Raw genomic sequence first — 19728 nt, 5'->3', positions numbered from 1 at the left:
GGCTAGATGTTACAGAAGGGATTCACGCTTCAGGGAGATTGTGCAAATTACCTCTAAGGTATGTAGCAACTCTCATTCTAAGAATTCAGGTAATCTTATAAAGAACAATGTTTTCTTTCAATTACTCAATATTCCTTAGGAATTAGCACCTTACTACCTGACATGGGCATATTTTTGCCAAGCTTCTAAAATGAAGTATTTTTGGCAACCAACCCCACATAATTTTGAAACATCTCCATATTTTGTGGCTTCTAAATAGCAACTTAAAAAAAGTCACCAGAGGGGGCAGCTAGGTGGCGCAGTGGCTAAAGCACTGGCCCTGGATTCAGGAGTTCAAATATGGCCTTAGACACTTGACACTTACTAGCTGTGTGACCCTGGGCAAGTCACTTTAACCCTCATTACTCCGCAAAAACAAAACAAAAACAAAAACAAAAAGTCACCAGGGTTAAATGGAAGCAAAAGTCAAGTATTTCTCAATTAAATAAATATGCATTAGATGTTTATTACACAGAGTTCACTGCACCACAAATCTAATTTACCTTATACAACTAAAAAACTATTCCCAACATCCACCTAGCTAATTTACATGGAGAAACCTGAGGACTGATATCTTTCTGGGAAAATTTTTTTAAATTGCTAGTTAAGCACTAATGTAACCCCTTAGCACTTAAGTCATTCCGTCAACAGCTACACAATTCCTCAGCCATGTATAAAGCCTAATCCTTTGGGTACTTATGCCCTTTTGGTCCCTAAAATGGCTGTATCAGTTGCTATATAATCTATTTGATAAGAGAGGACTTGTGAGCTAAGCCACCTTTAAAATGCCATAATAAATTTAAGAGGAATGGCTCCGAACAGCCATGGAATTGAGAGGTAAGGGAATAATCAGTGCTAGATACACATAGATAACTAATAAATACTAAATGGTTTATTATAGAGCCAAAGATAATTAGGAGTCAAAGGAAGCTTAGAGACCATTTAGTCCGGCAAACTCATCTTTTTAAGTTTTTATTGTTGCCTTTAATTTTTGCACTAGTTATTGCCCAATATACCATCTTCCTCACCAAGTGAAATCTCCCACGTAACAAAGAATAACAAGCAATTAAACAACAGTGACAACATCTGATGCCATTTGCAGAATTCTGAAGGTGTAGCCTTCTACCCTCTGCTAAAAGAAGGCAGTTCCAGCCTCCTCATTTTATAGATAAGAACACTGAGGACCAAGGAAAGTAAGAACACTTGCTCAAAACTGGGAAGTGAAGATAAATTGCTTCTAAGACCTTGCAGACAATCTCAAAACTTTTTAGAGCTTCAGTTTCTCCATCCACAACATGGGCTAAATTTGCCTCTCTGCAGTATGTCTTCTATTTCCTCTTGCTTGTTGCCTAAACATTGGGCATTGTCAGAAGTGTGCTGTTATAACAACTGGCTCTCTAAAAAAGAAAATGCACCCTAACAAGCATTTCAGTTTTACTTGAATAATTACCATTTTCTCTAACATGTTCTTAGGTCTAAATAATCAATAAAATTATAAACCAAGACCTGATTTATGCCTAAATGCTCACACTGAAATTTTAACAATTGGCTTGAGAGCCAGTTCCAACTAGCTCTAGTGCACCTCTGACATTTGAAGCTTTGAATTTTACTACTGACTCTTTTCTTGGATTTTTTTCTACTGTGAACTTCTGGGCATCTCAACTGCTTTTGATTTTCCTTCATTTTAGCTTCTTTTACCAATACAGACATACTGCTTTTCCAATCGTTTTTAATTTAAAGTACTTTGGATTAGATTCACCAGACACCTAATAAATTGTTACCAGCCTTCGTCAGTAACATTCTACCCCCAGCAAGCAGTCATCCCTTTTATTTTAAGCCATGATCCAAAAATCCAAATCCCATTCTCAGACACCACCTTCTTACTCAGCTGTTAACTTTCCAAATCATGTTTCTTTTCTGCATATGTTGCTTTTGATGTAGAATAATGAGGAAAACATGCCCATGTTTAGCAAATGGTTTTGTAATCTTTAACAATATTTTCTGGGTTCCTTCTCCTAGCGCTATTTGTACCCACATGAATCACAAGTGTGTAGTGGTCATCCATTCTGACAAGATTAGGAAGGTTCTCTGTTGTTTTGGATACTTGTCCCAGGAAGACAACAGACCTCTCTATTGTTGTTTTCAGGTCAAGGAATGGCTAACTCAGAACTCCTGGTTGATTACCACCACTATTTTTCTCTCATTCCTCTGACTTTTACTGGATGATTTCTCAGCTGATCATTTCTGTAACTTTACTTTATCTTGCCTTGGAGGACAAAGAGCCACGTTTCCCTTTAAGCACACCTTTCTCCTCTTCAAAAAGAGCCTTACATTTGTTGATTTTAATTCCAAGTATAAAGTTGTCCCTTTTCTTTCCCTTCCTCCATGTGACATTCTTCCACTATCCAGCCTCCTGGATAATATTCAAGTTTAAAGGAAGGACCTTATTTTGTCTATTACTCTTCTTGTGATATTTAAAACAAGGGCAATGGGAGTTAGAGGAATGTGGACATATTTTCTGTCAACTCTAGGGACAGGGATGAAATGATGGAATGAAATGGCATCAATTAGGTTTTTCTAGGCATAAGCAATTGACATAAATTGGAACAGGCTAAAGTCATGCTTTCAAATTCACACAAACTGTGGCACTCACTGCATGTATTCGAAACATATTCTAAAGGAGGGAATAAGTCCCCTAGGGTATATTTACTTGAAAGGTAGGAGGAGAGAAAGTGAAGATTTGCCCTCTCCACAAGGGTGTTAGTAAACAAACACAGTATGCTTGTCAAAATCACAAATAAATTAGGCAATTATGAGAAGACTCATTATGCCACAGCCAAAGAAGACACGTGAGGTTTAGAACCTACTCTAACACTGGGATCTGTGAGGAAATGGAAAAAAACTGGGAGGGGGGAGCACCTGGAGAGACGCCAAGCTGATGGGCCTCAAAGGCAGTTTTTGTTGTTTTTAGGGACAGCAGGAAGAGGGGAAGAAAGAGGTCTTCAAAGAGAAATTCTGCCTATCTTACCTACTTGCCACATGGTGATGAATTCTTCAGTTATGGCCATCTCTCAGGTTATGATTTAGGGGAGATGGAGGAGGGAAAGGGGGAAGAACTGTATGGTATTCTCTCATCACAAAAGTCTGAACGATGCTGTGGAACGAGCGCTGGATCTGGAGTCCAACGACTCAAAAACCCTCTAATGGAAAACCTTTGACGAGGGTTGCCTTTCCCTCTTCCCAAGCGGAGAAGCTAGTTATACAATCTCAGCCAAAACAAAGGTGACTGGCCCCACAAGCTGCTTGGGCAAAGGTGAGGATATTCTGGTTAATCATCCCGCCAGCTTGCAGCCAAGGCCAAACGCCAATCCCCTGCACCTGGGGGAGCAGGTGCGTTCATGAGTGATGCTCCCACCCCAGCCCGCCCAGCCCCCACTTCAAAGTCATCAGCCCCCTCCTACGGAGAGACAAGAAGAGACTAGGAGCAGGTAGAATGGGGGGGAGAGGAGGAAGAAGAAAAGACTCGGGGTAGGTAGATGTGGGGGTAAGGGAGCGGGGACGATACTCCTGAAGATTCGGCTTTTGCCTCTGCCCAATCCAGCCCAAGTCTCAGGCAGGAAGGATTCTACCCCAACCCCAAACAAACCAAAGAAGCAGCGGGACCAGAGCGCGGGGCTTAACCAAGCCCCCTGGGATCTGTAGTCCAGCCCCTCTGGCCCTTGCCTTGTTACCGAGGGAGCTCCAGGGCATGAGAAGACTACAACTCCCAGAAGGCAGTACGCCCCGCCGCTCCAGCCGCCAAGGCTAACTGCTGCTCAAGAAAAGACTAACCGAAATGCAGAGATAAAATGGGGAGCCTCCCCAGAGCCTTCAGCGGATAGGCAATAGGTAGATAGGAAGCAGGGTTGGCGAAAAGGTCGACTAAAGGAACAAGGCACTTTTACCTTCTCCTGGTGGTAAAGCTGCGTCGCTCCGCGCCGCAGTCGCCATACTTCCCGCTTGCTAATACCAGGCAACCGACTTCCCGAGGCTCTGTGGGGTATGTAGTCTAGTTGGGCTAGCGCAAAACTACTATCCCAGAATGCACGGCGTCCATCCCTCAACACCCCACTCCCAACCTCCTCTTCAGGATTAATGGGAAGGGAGAACCTATTGCGTCATGTTTGGTAGAGAGGGTTTATTGAATTAAAGTAACACTGGAGTCCAATTTTACATTTGGAAGTGACTTAGAAACAGAGAAAGCATATGTGTAGTTTAGATAATTTGTATATTATTTCCTATTCTTGTTACTTCCTCCTTCTGTCCATTGCCGGAAACAAAGTACATATCCCTTTAAAAATTAGCGTGCTGAAGAACGGGGCGGAACCAAGATGGCCGAAGACCCGCAGTGACTCTTCGTAGCTCTCCGCAGACACCTCCGAATACCTTCAAATAATACCCTAAGACAATTCCTGGAGCAGCAGAACCCACTAAAGGACGAGGTGAGATAATTTTCAAGCCAAGGATGGCTTAGAAAATCGGCAGGAGGGGACTGTTGTACTAGGGTGAGAGTGGATTGAATACCCGTGGCTGGGCCGCGCAGACCCAGCCCCAACCCCAGAGAATCGGGCCCCAGGGGCTTTCGAGTCGGCAGAAGCAGCAACTGCTTCTGGAACTCATCCCACAGACGGTGAGGGGGTCCATCGGTTGGCCAGGGCGAGATTAAAGGGGGGGGGGGTCTCTGCTGATTGGAATCAGGTCACGGACTTGGGTGGGGCCCAGGTGGGGGAGGGGGCGCAGGCCTACCAGATTTTACAGCCACAGTGAAACTGGATTCTTTTCCAGGTTAAAGGGGAAGCAGGCCTGTGGTTGCTTGTAGACCAGAGCACAGGCCAGGAGAGTGAAGAACCCGCCTCTCCTTAAATCTCACCGCTTGGGACAGTGCCCCCTGGAAGCAGTGCCCCACTTTAAGAAGGAGTTAAAAGTCAAGAAATAGGCTAGCAAAATGAGCGGACAGAAAAAAATGCAGGAAGATCAAAATACACCCTCAGCAGAAGATAACAATGCTTCCAAGAAAAAAATGAATCCGCATCAGGCCTTAGAAGCGCTCCAAAGGCACTTTGAAAATAAAGCAAGGGCGGTAGAGGAAAAAATTGAAAGAAAATTGAAAGTGATGCAGGAAAGTCATGAAAAAGAAATCAACAGCTTGAAAAGCCAAATGGAAAAGGAGATGCAAAAGCTCTCTGAAGAAAATAATTGCTTAAAAGTCAGGATTGAGCGAATGGAAGCTAATGACTTTATGAGAAATCAAGACACAAAAAACTAGTGTGTTTAGGTGTAGAATTGAAATCTAACAAGTGCTTGACAAGTCACTTAACCCTCACTGCCCCACAAAAAAAAAAATTAACAAGTGTAAGAAAACCCTACCTTAAAGTCTAATTGCATGGAATTCTCCTCCTTGGTGTAGATTGATTATTCAGTGCAGAGTTGGTGAGAACTTGAGAGAGAAGGGAATCATGATCTGCCTTCCAGCTTAGACACAGAAGACTTGAAGTTCCAAACTTTCTTCATGTCCCTGAAAGGAGAGTAAGTTTTTGGAATGAAGCTTACATGTACAGGAGCCATCACCTCATTCATGTGTCTATCCCCAGTTTTATTACATTAGAGACTTTGGGGAATTTCCCTTTGGGTAAGATCTGGGATTCTCTCTTGGTTGAGCTGAGATTCCTCTCCCCCAGTATCCTCCACTCTGTACTGTGCAATATATATTCTCATCCATATGCTTTAACTGATATCTGCTTGCTGTCAGCATGGATAAGTGGATTTATATGCTATTTGTCATGTATATTCTTTATTGAACTGGCATTTTGGGGGAGGGGAGTCGAGCATTGGAGGTGGAAAGTTTGAAGCACTCCTCCACTAAGGGATAACAATAAGGAACTCGGCTTAAACCCTAAAAATTATTTCCACAGACTAATAATTAGGGGGAAGTGGATGGATATAATTCTAACCCAGACTGCTTTATCTGAGAAGTGGCCAGCCTCTAGCCTCAACCTCCTGCTTCTACTCTTAGCAGGAAAGGAATGGAAGTCTAAGATGGAGAAAGTAGGTGGAGGGAGAGATATCTATTATGCCTCCCTTTGAGCTGCAACAAGACCAACTTATGTAGATGTACATAACCTACGTGAACAGCATACCTACCTTATGGGTGGGAGCCCATCCACAGAAATATGGCTAGAACTTCTGGTTACTTATTTTTGTAAGAAATTGTGTGTTGATTTTGTTTTTGTTTCTTGCCACATACTCCTCTTACATTTAGTTTAGTGAAGTCATAATTTCATCAGTTTGGGAAGTCTGCTGATGTATATTGCAGCCTCTTCACAACTTCTCATTCTGTGCAATTCCTGTCCTATGGAATTCTTTAAGTACTCCATAGAAGCCAAGAGTTTACTTTCTTTTCTTTTTTTTCTTCTTTTTCCTTTCCTTCCTACCTTCTTAAATGAAGAACTAACATCAGCCCTAAGTAACTACCTTGTCAAGCATTGAAAGACTTGTAATTTGTTGGGCAATTTTTTTTTTAATGTAACAATGTTTATCTGCGATGCATTCCCTATACTCTGTATCCTAAACTACACTTCTGGACTTGGAGTCAGGAAAAACTGAATTTGAATCCTGCTTCAGTCACCTACTAGCTGTGTGACCCTGGGTTAACTTCTCTCAGCTTCAGTAAAATAAGTAAAATCTGTAAAATAAGGATGATAATAATAGCACCTATCTCACAGGGTTATGATGAAGATCAAATGAAGAGCATGTAAAGCATTTTGCAAACTTTAAGAGTGGCAGCTAGGTGGCACTGTAGAGAGAGCACTAAGGCTAGAGTCAGGAAGACCTGATTTGAAAGTTGGCTTCAGCCACTTACTGGTTGTGTGACCCTGGGCAAGGCACTTAAGGTCTATTTGCCTCAAATTCTTCATCTGCAAAATGAGGATAATAATATCACCCACCTTCAGGGTTGTTATGCAGATCAAATGAGATAATATCTAAAGTGTTTAGCACAGTGCCTGGCACATAGTGGGTGCTATGTAAGTATTAGCTATTATTATTACATAAAGGACTAATATAATTATCCCTTTCAAATAGGTGTGTGTTAACTGTAGTTAATTGTATTATATATCATCTATATGTTGCTTTAATTGACTGAAGTGTATATCCTTGCTGCTTTAATTGTCTGAGCTATATATCACCTATGTCTTGTTAAAGCAGAAGTTTCTTTATGATCAGAATGTATTTGCTCCTGGGTATTTCTGATGTTTCTTAATGATGAGATTATTTTTATTTCTATGCATTCTGTTATCCTGTTAAAAAATGCTTCATTATCTGAAAATACCTTGCTAATCAGAATAGAGTAAGCATTTCCATTAATTTTATAGGGTTTCTGTAAAAAAAAAAAATCAACTTGAGTTTGTACCAGGGGATGCTGAATTAGCATACTGGCAACACCTACTATCTCTCATTTTTACTACCTGACCAGCTCATACCTTCTTTTATATTCCATACATATTGTACATAAAGTCAACAAAAGAAGGAATCCCCACTTAACAGCAAGGCCCTCTAAAAGTTGTTATTCTCAAATGAAGGCAGTTAGGTAGCACAGGGGATAGAGTGCTGGCCCTGGATTCAAGAGGACCTGAGTTCAAATCTCACCTCAGACACTAGCTGTGTGACCCTGGGCAAGTCACTTAACCCCAATTGCCTTAAACATCCTGGGCCATCTCCAGTATTATCTGATGTATATCTTGCCACTGGAATCAGATGACTCAAGGAGAGAGTGAGACTGGTGACTTTGCACAGCCCTCCTTCATTTAAATCCAATTCAGTGCAAGTCATGACATCACCCCTATGTCATGGTCTTCTTCAAGAAGGAAGGACAAACAATAATAACACCACACTGAGCCCAGAATAGCGCAGCATATCTAATGGGAAATCCACAACACTGAGGAAGAGATGCTTCAACCTAGGGCTTCTTAAACTTTTTCCACTCCAGGCCTCTTTTCCCTGGAGAAATTTTTATGTGACCCTGGGTAAATAGGTATATCAAATAGGCATACATAACCTTTACCAAATTTTTCATGACCTCCACCTTTTAAGCAACTTTGGTCTAACCATCTATGAGAAAAAAAAGCCATGAGAAATGCTTATTGTTCAGACTGTACCATGCCAGTTGGACAGTATTTGTGAGTCAAGGAACACTTGGGGATTATTAAGAGCTATGTATATTAGCCCACATAAGATCCAGCCCACTCTCCTCCACTTATTTAATTCTGGGTCATCGTTCACATGAAGGGCCTGTGGAATATGTGAGTACAGATAGAATAGCTCAGTCAGCTATCTGAGTGGGATATGGTGGACTTAAGTCAGTTCAGACTCTGAGGCTGGAGTCTGGAAAGTACCCAGCCCCCAGTCCCTGTTATTGTTAGACCATTCTGTCTATATTCCATCCCATTGCTAAAACACACCTCTTCTCTTCTCCCCCCCCCCCCAATTGTTCTGTGGCCAAGCAGGAGAGCTGTTTCCCGTTAGAGTAGACCCACCCTGATACTATCTCTCCTTTCTTGCATTCCTAAGCCCTAGCTCCTGGTACCATCTTTTCCTTCTTCCCCCTTGTCCCCTTCTTACACAGGTGGAGTGGTTTCACCCTTTCCCCCAGCTCTCCAACCCAGCTGAGCATGCCTCTACCCCATTGCTGAACATGCGTACTGGGTGAGATAGAATTGGATGTTAGATTGTGAGCTCACTCTGTGCACGAGGGGACTGCCCCTCAAACTTCCATAAAAACCCAACTCATGAGCTCATCAGTGTGCTCATCTCTTGCATGGTTGTTGCCCATTTTCATGAGAATGAAATAAATCTGTCTCTGCTTGACTTGGTGGTGTCCTTGAATTATTTGGGTAAACTGAGGCAATTGTCCTATACACTATCCATTCATAGTTTAAGAAATAAGAATTATTTATTTGGGGTTTGGGGTTTTTTTTGCTATGTGGAGTGCTAGTTGGGGTCCCTTTTGAAAGCCTATTTAATCATTATAATGTGTTAGACCTTTGTTTATCCCAACAAGGGAGAGAAACAACTGAACATCACCCAACATGAAGATTGCACTGCTTTTAATAGCTGTCTCTAATTCTCTAGACATACTTAGGAGACATCTTCTTGAAGGTGCTAACCAAATAGTCATGGCAGTAGAGACTAAATCTTAGGTGTGTGAAGTTAGTGCAATGATTAGTAATATGAATGAAAGGAAGAGAGAATGTGAGTTAGTTGGTCCTAAGGAAGGGCATATAAGAGTGAAAGTGAAGTAGTGGACAGGAGCCTTAGAGTCCCCACAAGTTTGAAGTATGGAAAAGGAAAAGACTTCAAGGAACTTAAAGAAAGTAAATATCACTTGGCCAAGAGCAGAAGCTGATGTACCCCACCTTTGTACTGACTGAGCCCTTAAAGACTTTTTGCATGTTCCCTTGAATTCATACCCATCTGAGAAAACAATAAAAATTTTAAAAGCTGAATGAGGTTCTGTATTTCTGGATGGCACATTTCTAAGCTTTTAATCACTACACAGGAATAAGAACTTAGGGGACACAAATGAACTTGGAGCTTGAGTTATCAATGGCCACAGCTCAACTGCCAGTGACTGTATCCATTACTCAAAGCTATCTACAACCAGCTGGGAAATTTAACCATCCACCAGAAACTGTTCTATTTGGACTCTGAGAAGAACATTCACCATGGCAGGTAAACCTTTTCTATGAATGTCTCCTTGTCCAGTACTTGATAAGTTGAAGATTGTTGAACAAAGTGATTTCTGTGAGTATATATGGTTCAAGGACTTTAACCTTAACTTATAAATAGGTGACCCCTTGTTGGAAATGAGGCTTGGGGCTGTATTTTTCTCTATCAAATAAAATGCATGTTTCTGTAATCAATAAACTCAGAAAAGCTTCAGATTTTGTCTTTGTATCCCCAGCACTTAGCACAGAATCTGGCAAATAGTAGGCAGTTAACAAATCCTTGTTGGCACAAAAGACCTATTACAATAGAGGGAAAGAAGGGAGAGGTGAGCATTATTTCAACCTTATTTTCATCTGATTTGGCTCAAAGAGGGAATAACATACACACTCAGTTGGGTACAAAAATGTATCTTACCCTATAAGGAAGTAAGAGGAGAAAAGGGGAAAAAAGGGGTGAGGTGCTAATAGAAGGGAGGGCAGATTGAGGGAGGTGGTGGTCAGAAGGAACACCCACTTTTCTAAGGGTATTTAAGCATTCAGAGGACCCCAAGGTTTGTCTTTGGGTTCTAAGAGGGCCACTGATCTCAATTTATTATTTGCTAGCCACAATTAATAAGTTGATTATTAATTACCCAGAAAAAATGCTTGTTTATTAGTAGATTGATTCTTTCCCCCTCTCAATCATGTGATTGTAAAGATGTGATTTGTTATAGACAATTATTCATAAAAACATGCCCTCCATATAGGCAGCGTGGTATGGCAGGGAAAGAGCTAGTCTCAGTCGGGAAGATGTGGCTTCAAGTCCTACTTCTAACAATCAGTGGCCTGGACACGGGGAGGGAGAAGTTGTCTCTTAATCATGAAGTGCTGTGTAAAACCTCTGACACTACAAGATGTGCAGAGCAGTTTCTCATATGCATTAGTAGAGAGTCCCCTCTTTGAGTTTCCTAAATCAGGGCTTCTTAAACTTTTTCCATTTGTAACCCCTTTTCGCCCAAGAATTTTTTATCTCACCCTGGATGTATAAGTATATAAGATAGGTATACATAACCTTTTACTGCTGCCAAATTTTTCACAACCCCTACATTCAGTTACATCAGTTGAGACTCACAGTTTAAGAATCTTTGCCCTATGCCAAAAAATTCAGCTAGGTGGCACAGCGGATAGACTGTTGAGCCTGGAGTCAGGAAGATTCAGCTTCCTGAGTTCAAATCTGGCCTCAGACACTTAATAGGCTGTGTGATCCTGGACAAGTCATTTAACCCTGTTTGTGTCAGTTAATGAGCTGGAGAAGGAAATGGCAAACCACTCTAGTATCTTTGCCAAGAAAACTCCAAGGTCACGAAAGTCATATATGACTGAAAGACGACCCAACAACAACAAACCAAACAAATCACATATCCAGACCAGAAAGACTCTTCCTGTATTCTTAAACCTCTTTCTTAAAGATCTTATAGAGATGGAAAAGTAGGCATATGGGGCAGTAGTTGCTAATGCCATCCTCACTGCCCTTTTCTTTAAAGTAATAATACCCTTTGGGGGCAGCTAGGTAATACAGTGAATAAAGCACTGGCCCTGGATTCAGGAAGGCCTGAGTTCAAATTCGACCTCAGACACTTGACACTTACTAGCTGTGTGACCCTGGGCAAGTCACTTAACCTTCATTGCCCTGCAAAAACAAATGAACAAACAAAAAACCACTGATGATCTTTTCCATTCTTTTGTGATCTTATCTCTGAAATCTGCTAAAAATCAATTCCTAATTTATATGACCTAATACAAAGCCTGAAGAAATATGAGAAGACCCCCCCACACACACACACACCCTCCTTTGCAAAGGGGGATGGGGTGGGGAGGATTTCCACAGATGTGGAATATTGCATATAATATCAGATTTCTCAATGTGTTAATTGGTTCATTGAATTTTTTTTTCTATTTTTCTTTTTAAAATCTCTTGTTAAATGTGACCAAGGGATTGTTTAGAGGAGGGATGTGTTATTTGGTCCTCTCAGTTGTGTCTGACTTTTCATTATCCCATTTGATGTTTTCTTGACAAAGATATTGGAGTCGTTTGCTATTTCCTTTTCCAGCTCACTTTACAGATAAGGAAACTGAGGCAAACAGGTGGCTTGCCCAGGGTCACACAGCTTGTGTCTGAGGCTGGATTTGAACTCAGGAAGATGAATCTTCCTGATTCCTAGCCTTGTGCTCTGTCCACTTTGCCACCAAGCTGCCCCAGAAGGAAGATACAAAGGGAAATTTAGGCAATGTAAGAATAAAATGTATCAAATTAATTTTAAAAGTCGATCTCAAAGTTAAAATTGTGCCATTTCCAGTACATTTTTCACCAAATTCAGGAGGACCTGAGTTCAAATTCGGCCTCAGACACTTGACACTAGCCATGTGACTCTGGGCAAGTCACTTAACCCTCATTGCCCCGAAAAAAAGTGCTGCAAAAGGGGAAAAAGCCTGCACATTTGGTGGGGGGGGGGGTGTCAATGAGGGTTAGGTGACTTGCCCAAGGTCACACTGCTAGTAAGTGTCAAGTGTCTGAGGCCAGATTTGGACTTAGGTCTTCCTGAATCCAGGGCCAATGCTTTATCCACTGTGCCACCTAAGGCCTTGAACATTTTTAACCTCAACTTCTTTTGTGTAAAGTATGGAATAAAAGTACATGCAACTAAACTAAAAACACCTGATTGGTTTTATTTCAATTTTTAAAAATTCCTAATATTGTTTTAAGGTATCATGCTGTTAAAAAAGGGAATGAATGGGTTAGGAAGCTATTGGTCTGTGGACCATGTGTTCAAAAGTACTAACATACTGTTAACTAAGCTATTTGGAATTATATAGATATATTTTTAAAAGGGAGAAAGAGCTGCCTCCTCCCCACCCCGGGAAAGTTTAAGGATTCCTTGGGGGTTGTGGTCTCTCATCCCAAACATCATCAAGTCCCATGAGTTTAATGTTCATCTCTACACTAGGAAATAGGGACTGGAACTGTGATTTAATTAGTACAGGAAACTCCCAGATGAGAATTTCCTCTGTAAATATAGTCTGGTACCTTTTCTACAACTAAAGAGTTTTAGAGTTCCCTAAAGCATTGAAAGATTTACTTAGCTGGGATCTCAAATCCAAAATGTGTCAGAGGCAGGATCTGAAGCCAGATCTTCTTGTCTTGGAAACCGGCTCTCCATCCATTATTTCATTCATTACATACATGTCTCTGTAAATGATGCTCAAATTCACATCTCCAGCCTCTCTCTCTCTCTCTCTCTCTCTCTCTCTCTCTCTCTCTCTCTCTCTCTCTCTCTCTCTCTCTGTGTCTCTGTCTCTGTCTGTCTGTCTCTCTCTTCTCTGTCTCTGTCTCTCTGTCTCCCTCTCCCCCTCCCTTCCCCCCTCCCTCCTGTAGTAATACATCTACAGACTTCTAGACATCTTCGCCCAGAGGATCCATAGGCATCTTAAACTCCAAATATCCAGAACAGGACTCACTGTCTTTCTCCCTAAACCTATCTCTGCCTCCCAACTTCACCATTGCTATCAGAAACACTATAGTCCTTATAAACAGTTCAACGACCTAGAGTCATTGAGGCAGCATGTCACAGTGGAATGAAAGTCAGCTGGATTTATAATCAGAGAGCTTTGGTTCACTTCTCATTTCTGCCACTTACTGCCTATGTGACCTTGAGCAAACTCTCTGGGCTTCATTTCTTCATTTTACAGATGAGGAGTCTGGACTAGATGGCCTCTAAGGTTCTTTCCAGCTCTGAATCATTGATCCTGTAGAAGTAAAAGCCATCACCCCCACCACAGGGCATACTCAGAGTTGCATTTGTGGGGGCCAAATTTAATATATGGAGAGTTAATTGGGTGGCTCGCTGAAATATTGGGGTCCCTGAAATAATGAGGGACCTCTAGGTTCAAAGCTCCCTCCCCTCCGAACTGCCTTTTTTAGATATTTCTCCCAGACCAATAAGAAAGGAGCCTTACAGCCTCTTTTCAGCAAATGAATCAGGCTTTATTAATGGGAATAAAGTAAACAGCAAAGGTGAAATTAATAAAATCAAAGACAAGGGAATAGGGGAAAAGAAATACAGATAATCCTCCTAGCTCTAACCTAAGTCTATACAATCCCCAAATTCACTTCCAGTTCAGCTAATTCAAAAGAGCAGAGTTCATATTTTAACTCACCATCTGGAGCTCGTAGCTTCAATGGAAAGAACAGTTTACAACCAGGCTTGAATGACTCGTCTGCTGCTGCTCCTGGTCATGCCACCAGGAGGAAAGGCAACTCCATAAGAGCAGTGAGCTTCTCTCAGCGAGCGTTTAATCTCCCTCCCCCAAAAGGGGAGGTCCTTCAAAAACTGCCTATGGAGAGTAGTTTCTCCTTCTGACCTCAGCAGCATACGTCACTTCAGAGCAGGCCAGGTGTGGCCCCTCCCAATGAGTCAGCCAAATTCCAATAATCTTAGCACACATTCCTTGTTTCAGTTGACAACATGGAAATCTGGGGGCTTGGGGAAGGGAAGAGAACACTTCCAGTCATCTCTGAAGGGTGAGGTGATGAGGGTACCCCTTAATAGCTGCAGAGTCAGAAGACCTGATGACTCAGTAGAAGCATAAAAGGGAATAACCCCATCACATCTCTTTTTTTATTATTTTTAGTGGAGCAATGAGGGTCAAGTGACTTGCCCAGGGTCACACAGCTAGTAAGTGTCAAGTGTCTGAGGTCAGATTTGAACTCAGGTCCTCCTGAATCCAGGGCCAGTACTTGATCCACTGTGCCACTTAGCTGCCCACCACCACCACCACCTCTTGGTATAATTCTCCTATGTGCCAAGCATGTTATTTTGTTTCTAGATTCTTATGAAGCTGCCTTTTCCACATTTATGTTTCCTTTCCTGAGTGCATGGCCAAACATGATTCTTTTTTTTTTTTTTGGTGAGTCAATTGGGGTTAAGTGACTTGCCCAGGGTCACACAGCTAGTAAGTGTTAAGCGTCTGAGGCTGGATTTTAACTCAGGTCCTTCTGAATCCAGGGCCAGTGCTCTATCCACTGCGCCACCTAGCTGCCCCCAAACATGATTCTTGAAGGATGCATTGTACAGACTTGGAAGCCATCTTCTTTTGGGCCTGGGACCAGTGCAAAATTATTTGGTTGGGACAGATGCCAAGCTGGTTGGTTGTAGGTGCAGGTGAACTCAAAGTTCAGAAAGTTTGGGTTTGGAGTGGGACAACAGTACAGATCAAAGCTAAAATGTAAAATGCTCAACCAACAAACCCTTTATGTTCTGGTGAAGTCTAAGTATCTACCTTCTCAACAGATTGTACCAATGGGTATAAGTTGTTATTAAATCTTGTTCTGTTAATGCATTCTTGTCAGTCTATATTGCACATGTCTGTGTGTGTATGTATATAGGAATAAATTACTTGTCCCCAAACTGATTCATTTTTTTGTTTTGTTTTGCCGGACAATGGGGGTTAAGTGACTTGTCCAGGGTCACACAGCTAGTAAGTGCCAAGTGTCTGAGGCCGGATTTGAACTCAGGTCCTCCTGAGTCCAGGGCCAGTGCTTTATCCACTGTGCCACCTAGCTGCCCCCTCCCAAACTAATTCATATTGTAAGTCAAGTACCCTGCCCTCTTTCAGGAGAGGTCCTAGACATGACACCTAAGTAAAATCATTCCAGGGAGGTACTAGGGTAAAGGTTGAAGGAGCCAATGAGTGTGAGAAAAGGGATCCCCTTTATCTTTAGAGACCTGGCTCTCTGGCATTGAACCTGATCCAAATTGTATGCCAAGGTACAGAACAGGGAGTGGGCAAGGTGCCTCCAGTTCCTGTGGTGACCTATCAGCAGTTACTTAAGGTCAGACTATGAACCTCAATTCTTCCCTTTCCCTCACCCTCTCTTATCCAAGAAGTTGCCAAGTTTTGACAACTTTACCCCCACATTTCCCTAAATCATTCCCTTCTCTTCACTTATAACACATCACAAAGATGGTGAAGAGAAGCCAGGAAGTTGCCTGAGTTCTCCCAAATTTCCCTCAGAAACAACATTAAATTAAGCCTCTAAATAGATTCTGGAGCTACAGAAACTACAAAAAGATGGAGTGAAACAATCTTCTGGCTTAAGATAACCTAGAAGGACTTCAGGAAAGGTCTGTCTCACCTGGGCAAAAGGGGAGTACAGCTTAGTGTAGAGAGTGTCTGGACAAGCCAGAAGAAGGCTCTTAGCCATAGCACAGATCAGCAGCTAAGGACCTTCAATCCTAGTTCAGCAAGCTAGTGGCACAGCAGGCTGGTTATGAAGTCCCCAGCTTCAATACAGAGGGCAATCTGTCAGCTAGAGTATCCAATATACAACAGGCACAACTAGGCTGGGCCACCCAGTGCTGTGAGCAAGCTGCAAGCTGCTGAGGCCTCAGAACAGAGAGCCAGTGATCAGGCCCTTGGCCCCCAGCAATAGAAGCTTGGGACAGTGCACTCTGTACCCCAAAAGCAGAGCTCAACTTTAAAAGGCACAAAAGAAGCTAAAAAATTAATAAGAGAAAAGAACCCTCACCATAAAAGGTTACTATGATGACAGGGAAGACCAAAACATAAACTCAGAAGAGGACAATGTCAAAATGCCTACATGTGAAGCCTTAAAGGGGAAGAGGAATTGGTCTTGAGACCAAAAAGCCCTCTTGGAAGGGCTCAAAAAGGATTTTATGGGTCAAATAAGAAAAGTAGAAGAAAACTTGGGAAAAGAAATAAGAGTTATGCAAAAGAGAGTCAGTAGCTTGGAAAAAAATACAATTGGGGGCAGCTAGGTGGCGCAGTGGATAGAGCAACGGCCCTGGAGTCAGGAGTACCTGAGTTCAAATCCGGCCTCAGACACTTAACACTTACTAGCTATGTGACCCTGGGCAAGTCACTTAACCCCAATTGCCTCACTAAAAAAAAAAAATACAATTGAACAAATGAAAAAGGAGGTTCAAAACATCATCACATCTCTCCTAGACAACTAGAATAGCTTCCTCATTAATCTAATTTCTCATTCTCTTTCCTCTTCACTGCTGTGAAATTTATTTTCCTAAAACATAGATTTGGTCATGTCCTTCTATTAAGAAACTGTCAATGTCTCCACATTGCCTATAGACTAAAACATAAATTCCTTAGCCTGGCATTTAAGCCCTTCCACAATATAACAGCCACCTACCTTTCCAGCCTTATTTCACATCAATTTCCTCCAGTCGGTATTCCAGTTAAATTGACTTGCTAGCTATTCTTTGAACTCTGTGCTCTATCTCCCATCTCCATGCACTGACACAAGCTGTTCCCTATGCCTGGCATGCTTCTCGGGGGGCCCCCCGCCCCCCAGCTTTTCTATCTCCTGGAAACTTTGTTTTTATTCAAGGCTAAATTCAGATACAACCTCTTCCATGAATCTTTCCCTGATGCCCTAGTTGTTCTGTCCTTCACATTACCATGTATTTACTTATAGTCTTTTGTATATATTAATCCCAACCCTCCCCCATTGAACTTGATAATATGGAAATCGCTGCTCACAAAAATGAGCAAAAATTAGCTCATACAATTACTTTGCATAACTCAGCTTTCTCAGAGGTAAATCATACACATACCGCAAAGTCCAGCAAACAAATCACATTCATAGAACAGGGAAAAGATTCATGTATGGGAGGGAAAAGACCTATAGAGAGGGAGAATATTAGGGACAGAAATGCAAGGTGCACCTTACATTTTGCATCTTGCTGCAGACATACCTTAGAGAAGAAAAGACAAAGCAATAAAGATACCTTTCCCGGGATCCTGCTGAACTGTTGTTGCTGAAGTATGTTTTAGTTTCTGGTTTGAAAGAAAAAGCCTGAGAACCTCTGAGCCTCTTGACATGAGCTGAGGTCAACAACTGAGCTCCAAGAAAGAGGAAAGAAGGACAAATATCTCTTGAATTTTTCTATAAGATAAAGAAACAAAAAACCAAGTCACTGTTCTCAAAACAAGAAGCCTCAGGAAGAAAGAAAGAACGGGCGAAAAGAAAGAAAAACCTGCCTCTACTTTTCAGAATATATGTATTTCTCTAACTGCACATTATTTAGAAATCATTGGCACTGACTACTTTCCCATGATAGGGATGTCTTAGAAATGTTCTTTGTTTTAACATATCTCTATTTCAGCTGACCATGAAAATATTTGTTTCTTCTCTAAATACACAATCAATCAATAAACATTTATTATGCAACTATTATTTTCCAAGCACTGTGATAAGCAGGGGATACAAAGAGGCAAAAGACCATTTCTGCCCTCAAGGAGTTTATAATCTAAAGGGGGAAACAACATGCAAACAAATGTATACAAAGCAAGCTACTATAAGATAAATAGGAAATAATTAACAGAGAAGAAAGCACTAGAATTAAGAAGGGCTGGGAAAGCCTTCTTTAAAAGATAGGATTTTAGGGGCAGCTAGGTGGCCCAGTGGATAAAAGGAACTGAGTTCAAATCTGGCCTCAGACACTTAACACTTACTAGCTGTGTGACCCTAGGCAAGTCACTTAATCCCAATTGCCCTGAAAAAGAAACAAACATGTTATTAAAAAAAAAAGATAAGATTTTAGTTTGGATTTAAAAGAAGCTGTCGAAGTCAATAGGCAGAATTGAGGAGGAAGAGCAATCAAGGTATGGGAGACAGCCAGAGAAAATGCCAGAAACCTAGAGCCCAAGTATCTTATTTGTGGAATAGCCATGAGGCCAGTGTCATTAGATCAAAGAGAAGTTGGGGAATAAAGTCATAAGACTGGAATCCTTATGGAACACTTAGCTATTTTCTTCAGGGACCAGCTAATTTACTGTGGGAGGGAAAAGAATATCTGGAAGAAACTAATATAGTTTGTATTTTGTCACATTTTGATCTGGGAATAACAGATTCACTTTGAATAGCTTTTTGGGCCTAATTTATTTTAATATTATTTTAATCCTGGGTAATTTTTGGTCAGAGAATTGTAAATTCATGTAATTGATCTTTCAGCTATTTCAGCTATGCTGAGCTATTTATAGTAATGTGGGATAGAATTTGGGGTCAAATTGATTGTGAGTCATCCCAAAAGAATTACAAGACTCAGTGACTCAGTTTCCCAAGTTTATTGCAATACTGTGAGTGACCACAGGGAGAGAACCAGAATAGTGGAAAGGTATCTCTCTAATAAGGAAAGGAAAGACAGTTATATTTATAGTATGGATAAATTGCTTATCAGTCTCATTATAATAATCTCCACCTTGGGGAGGTACAGGGGAGGGCCTGTCCTTCTCATTATAATATTCTCCACCTTTGGAGTGTTTCAGGGGAGGGATTATCCTAATTTGGAGTTCCTGGGGTCCTAAGCCAACCCCTGAGGTGGGTACCTTTATCAGTGGAGGTGTGTTTTGGGGGTTTACACGTCATAAGGTGAGTCTGGGGACAAATTTGGCCTTTTCTGTGCATGTCTCTTTCTGGTTCCCATGGCTAGTTTCAAAACATAATCATTTTTCTTTAGAATTTCTATACCCTTGTCATTTTATCATTGTTATAATCTTCAGGTCTCCTCGGCCTAGGTCCCTCTGTTCCCGTTATGGGTACTGATTTATGTGGGGATGAAAACCCAGCATCCTATTTGTAAGTTATCCATTAACTGGGGTCTAACAACCTTTTAGGCTAATATCTGAATTAGAGCTTGGGTCTTAGGTTTTTCTATTAACCCCTTTTTGCCTGCTACATCAATAGTATACTATATAGTATACTAGTGGGGCCTGTGGTCAGCCGGGTTAGAGGAGCAATGTGGGGAAATAATGATATCTTCAGAAAAGCCCAACAATCACCTTTTTGAGACCACCTCTCCAAACTTTCCCACTGCTCCTATAAACCTTCTGGAACCAATTACATATTTAGTGA

General features: G+C 41.5%; 1 protein-coding gene across 2 annotated transcripts in view; it reads right to left on the bottom strand.

The window, feature by feature from the left end:
* The window catches only part of CEP97 (centrosomal protein 97), a 34084-nt gene extending 29991 nt beyond the window's left edge, over positions 1-4093 (bottom strand). The window contains exon 1 of one of the 2 annotated variants that reach the window (XM_043996679.1): positions 3984-4093. In XM_043996679.1, the coding sequence (XP_043852614.1) occupies positions 3984-4029 (46 nt within the window). In that variant the 5' untranslated portion in view covers positions 4030-4093. The remainder of the gene's footprint in view (positions 1-3983) is intronic. The other variant, XM_043996680.1, reaches the window with a different exon arrangement.
* Between the last annotated feature and the right edge of the window lie 15635 nt (positions 4094-19728).

This window comes from Dromiciops gliroides, chromosome 3 (assembly GCF_019393635.1).
Source record: "Dromiciops gliroides isolate mDroGli1 chromosome 3, mDroGli1.pri, whole genome shotgun sequence".
Lineage (NCBI taxonomy): Eukaryota > Metazoa > Chordata > Mammalia > Microbiotheria > Microbiotheriidae > Dromiciops > Dromiciops gliroides.
The sequence above is the reverse complement of the archived record's forward strand: the minus strand, read 5'-3'. Positions and strand labels throughout refer to the sequence as shown.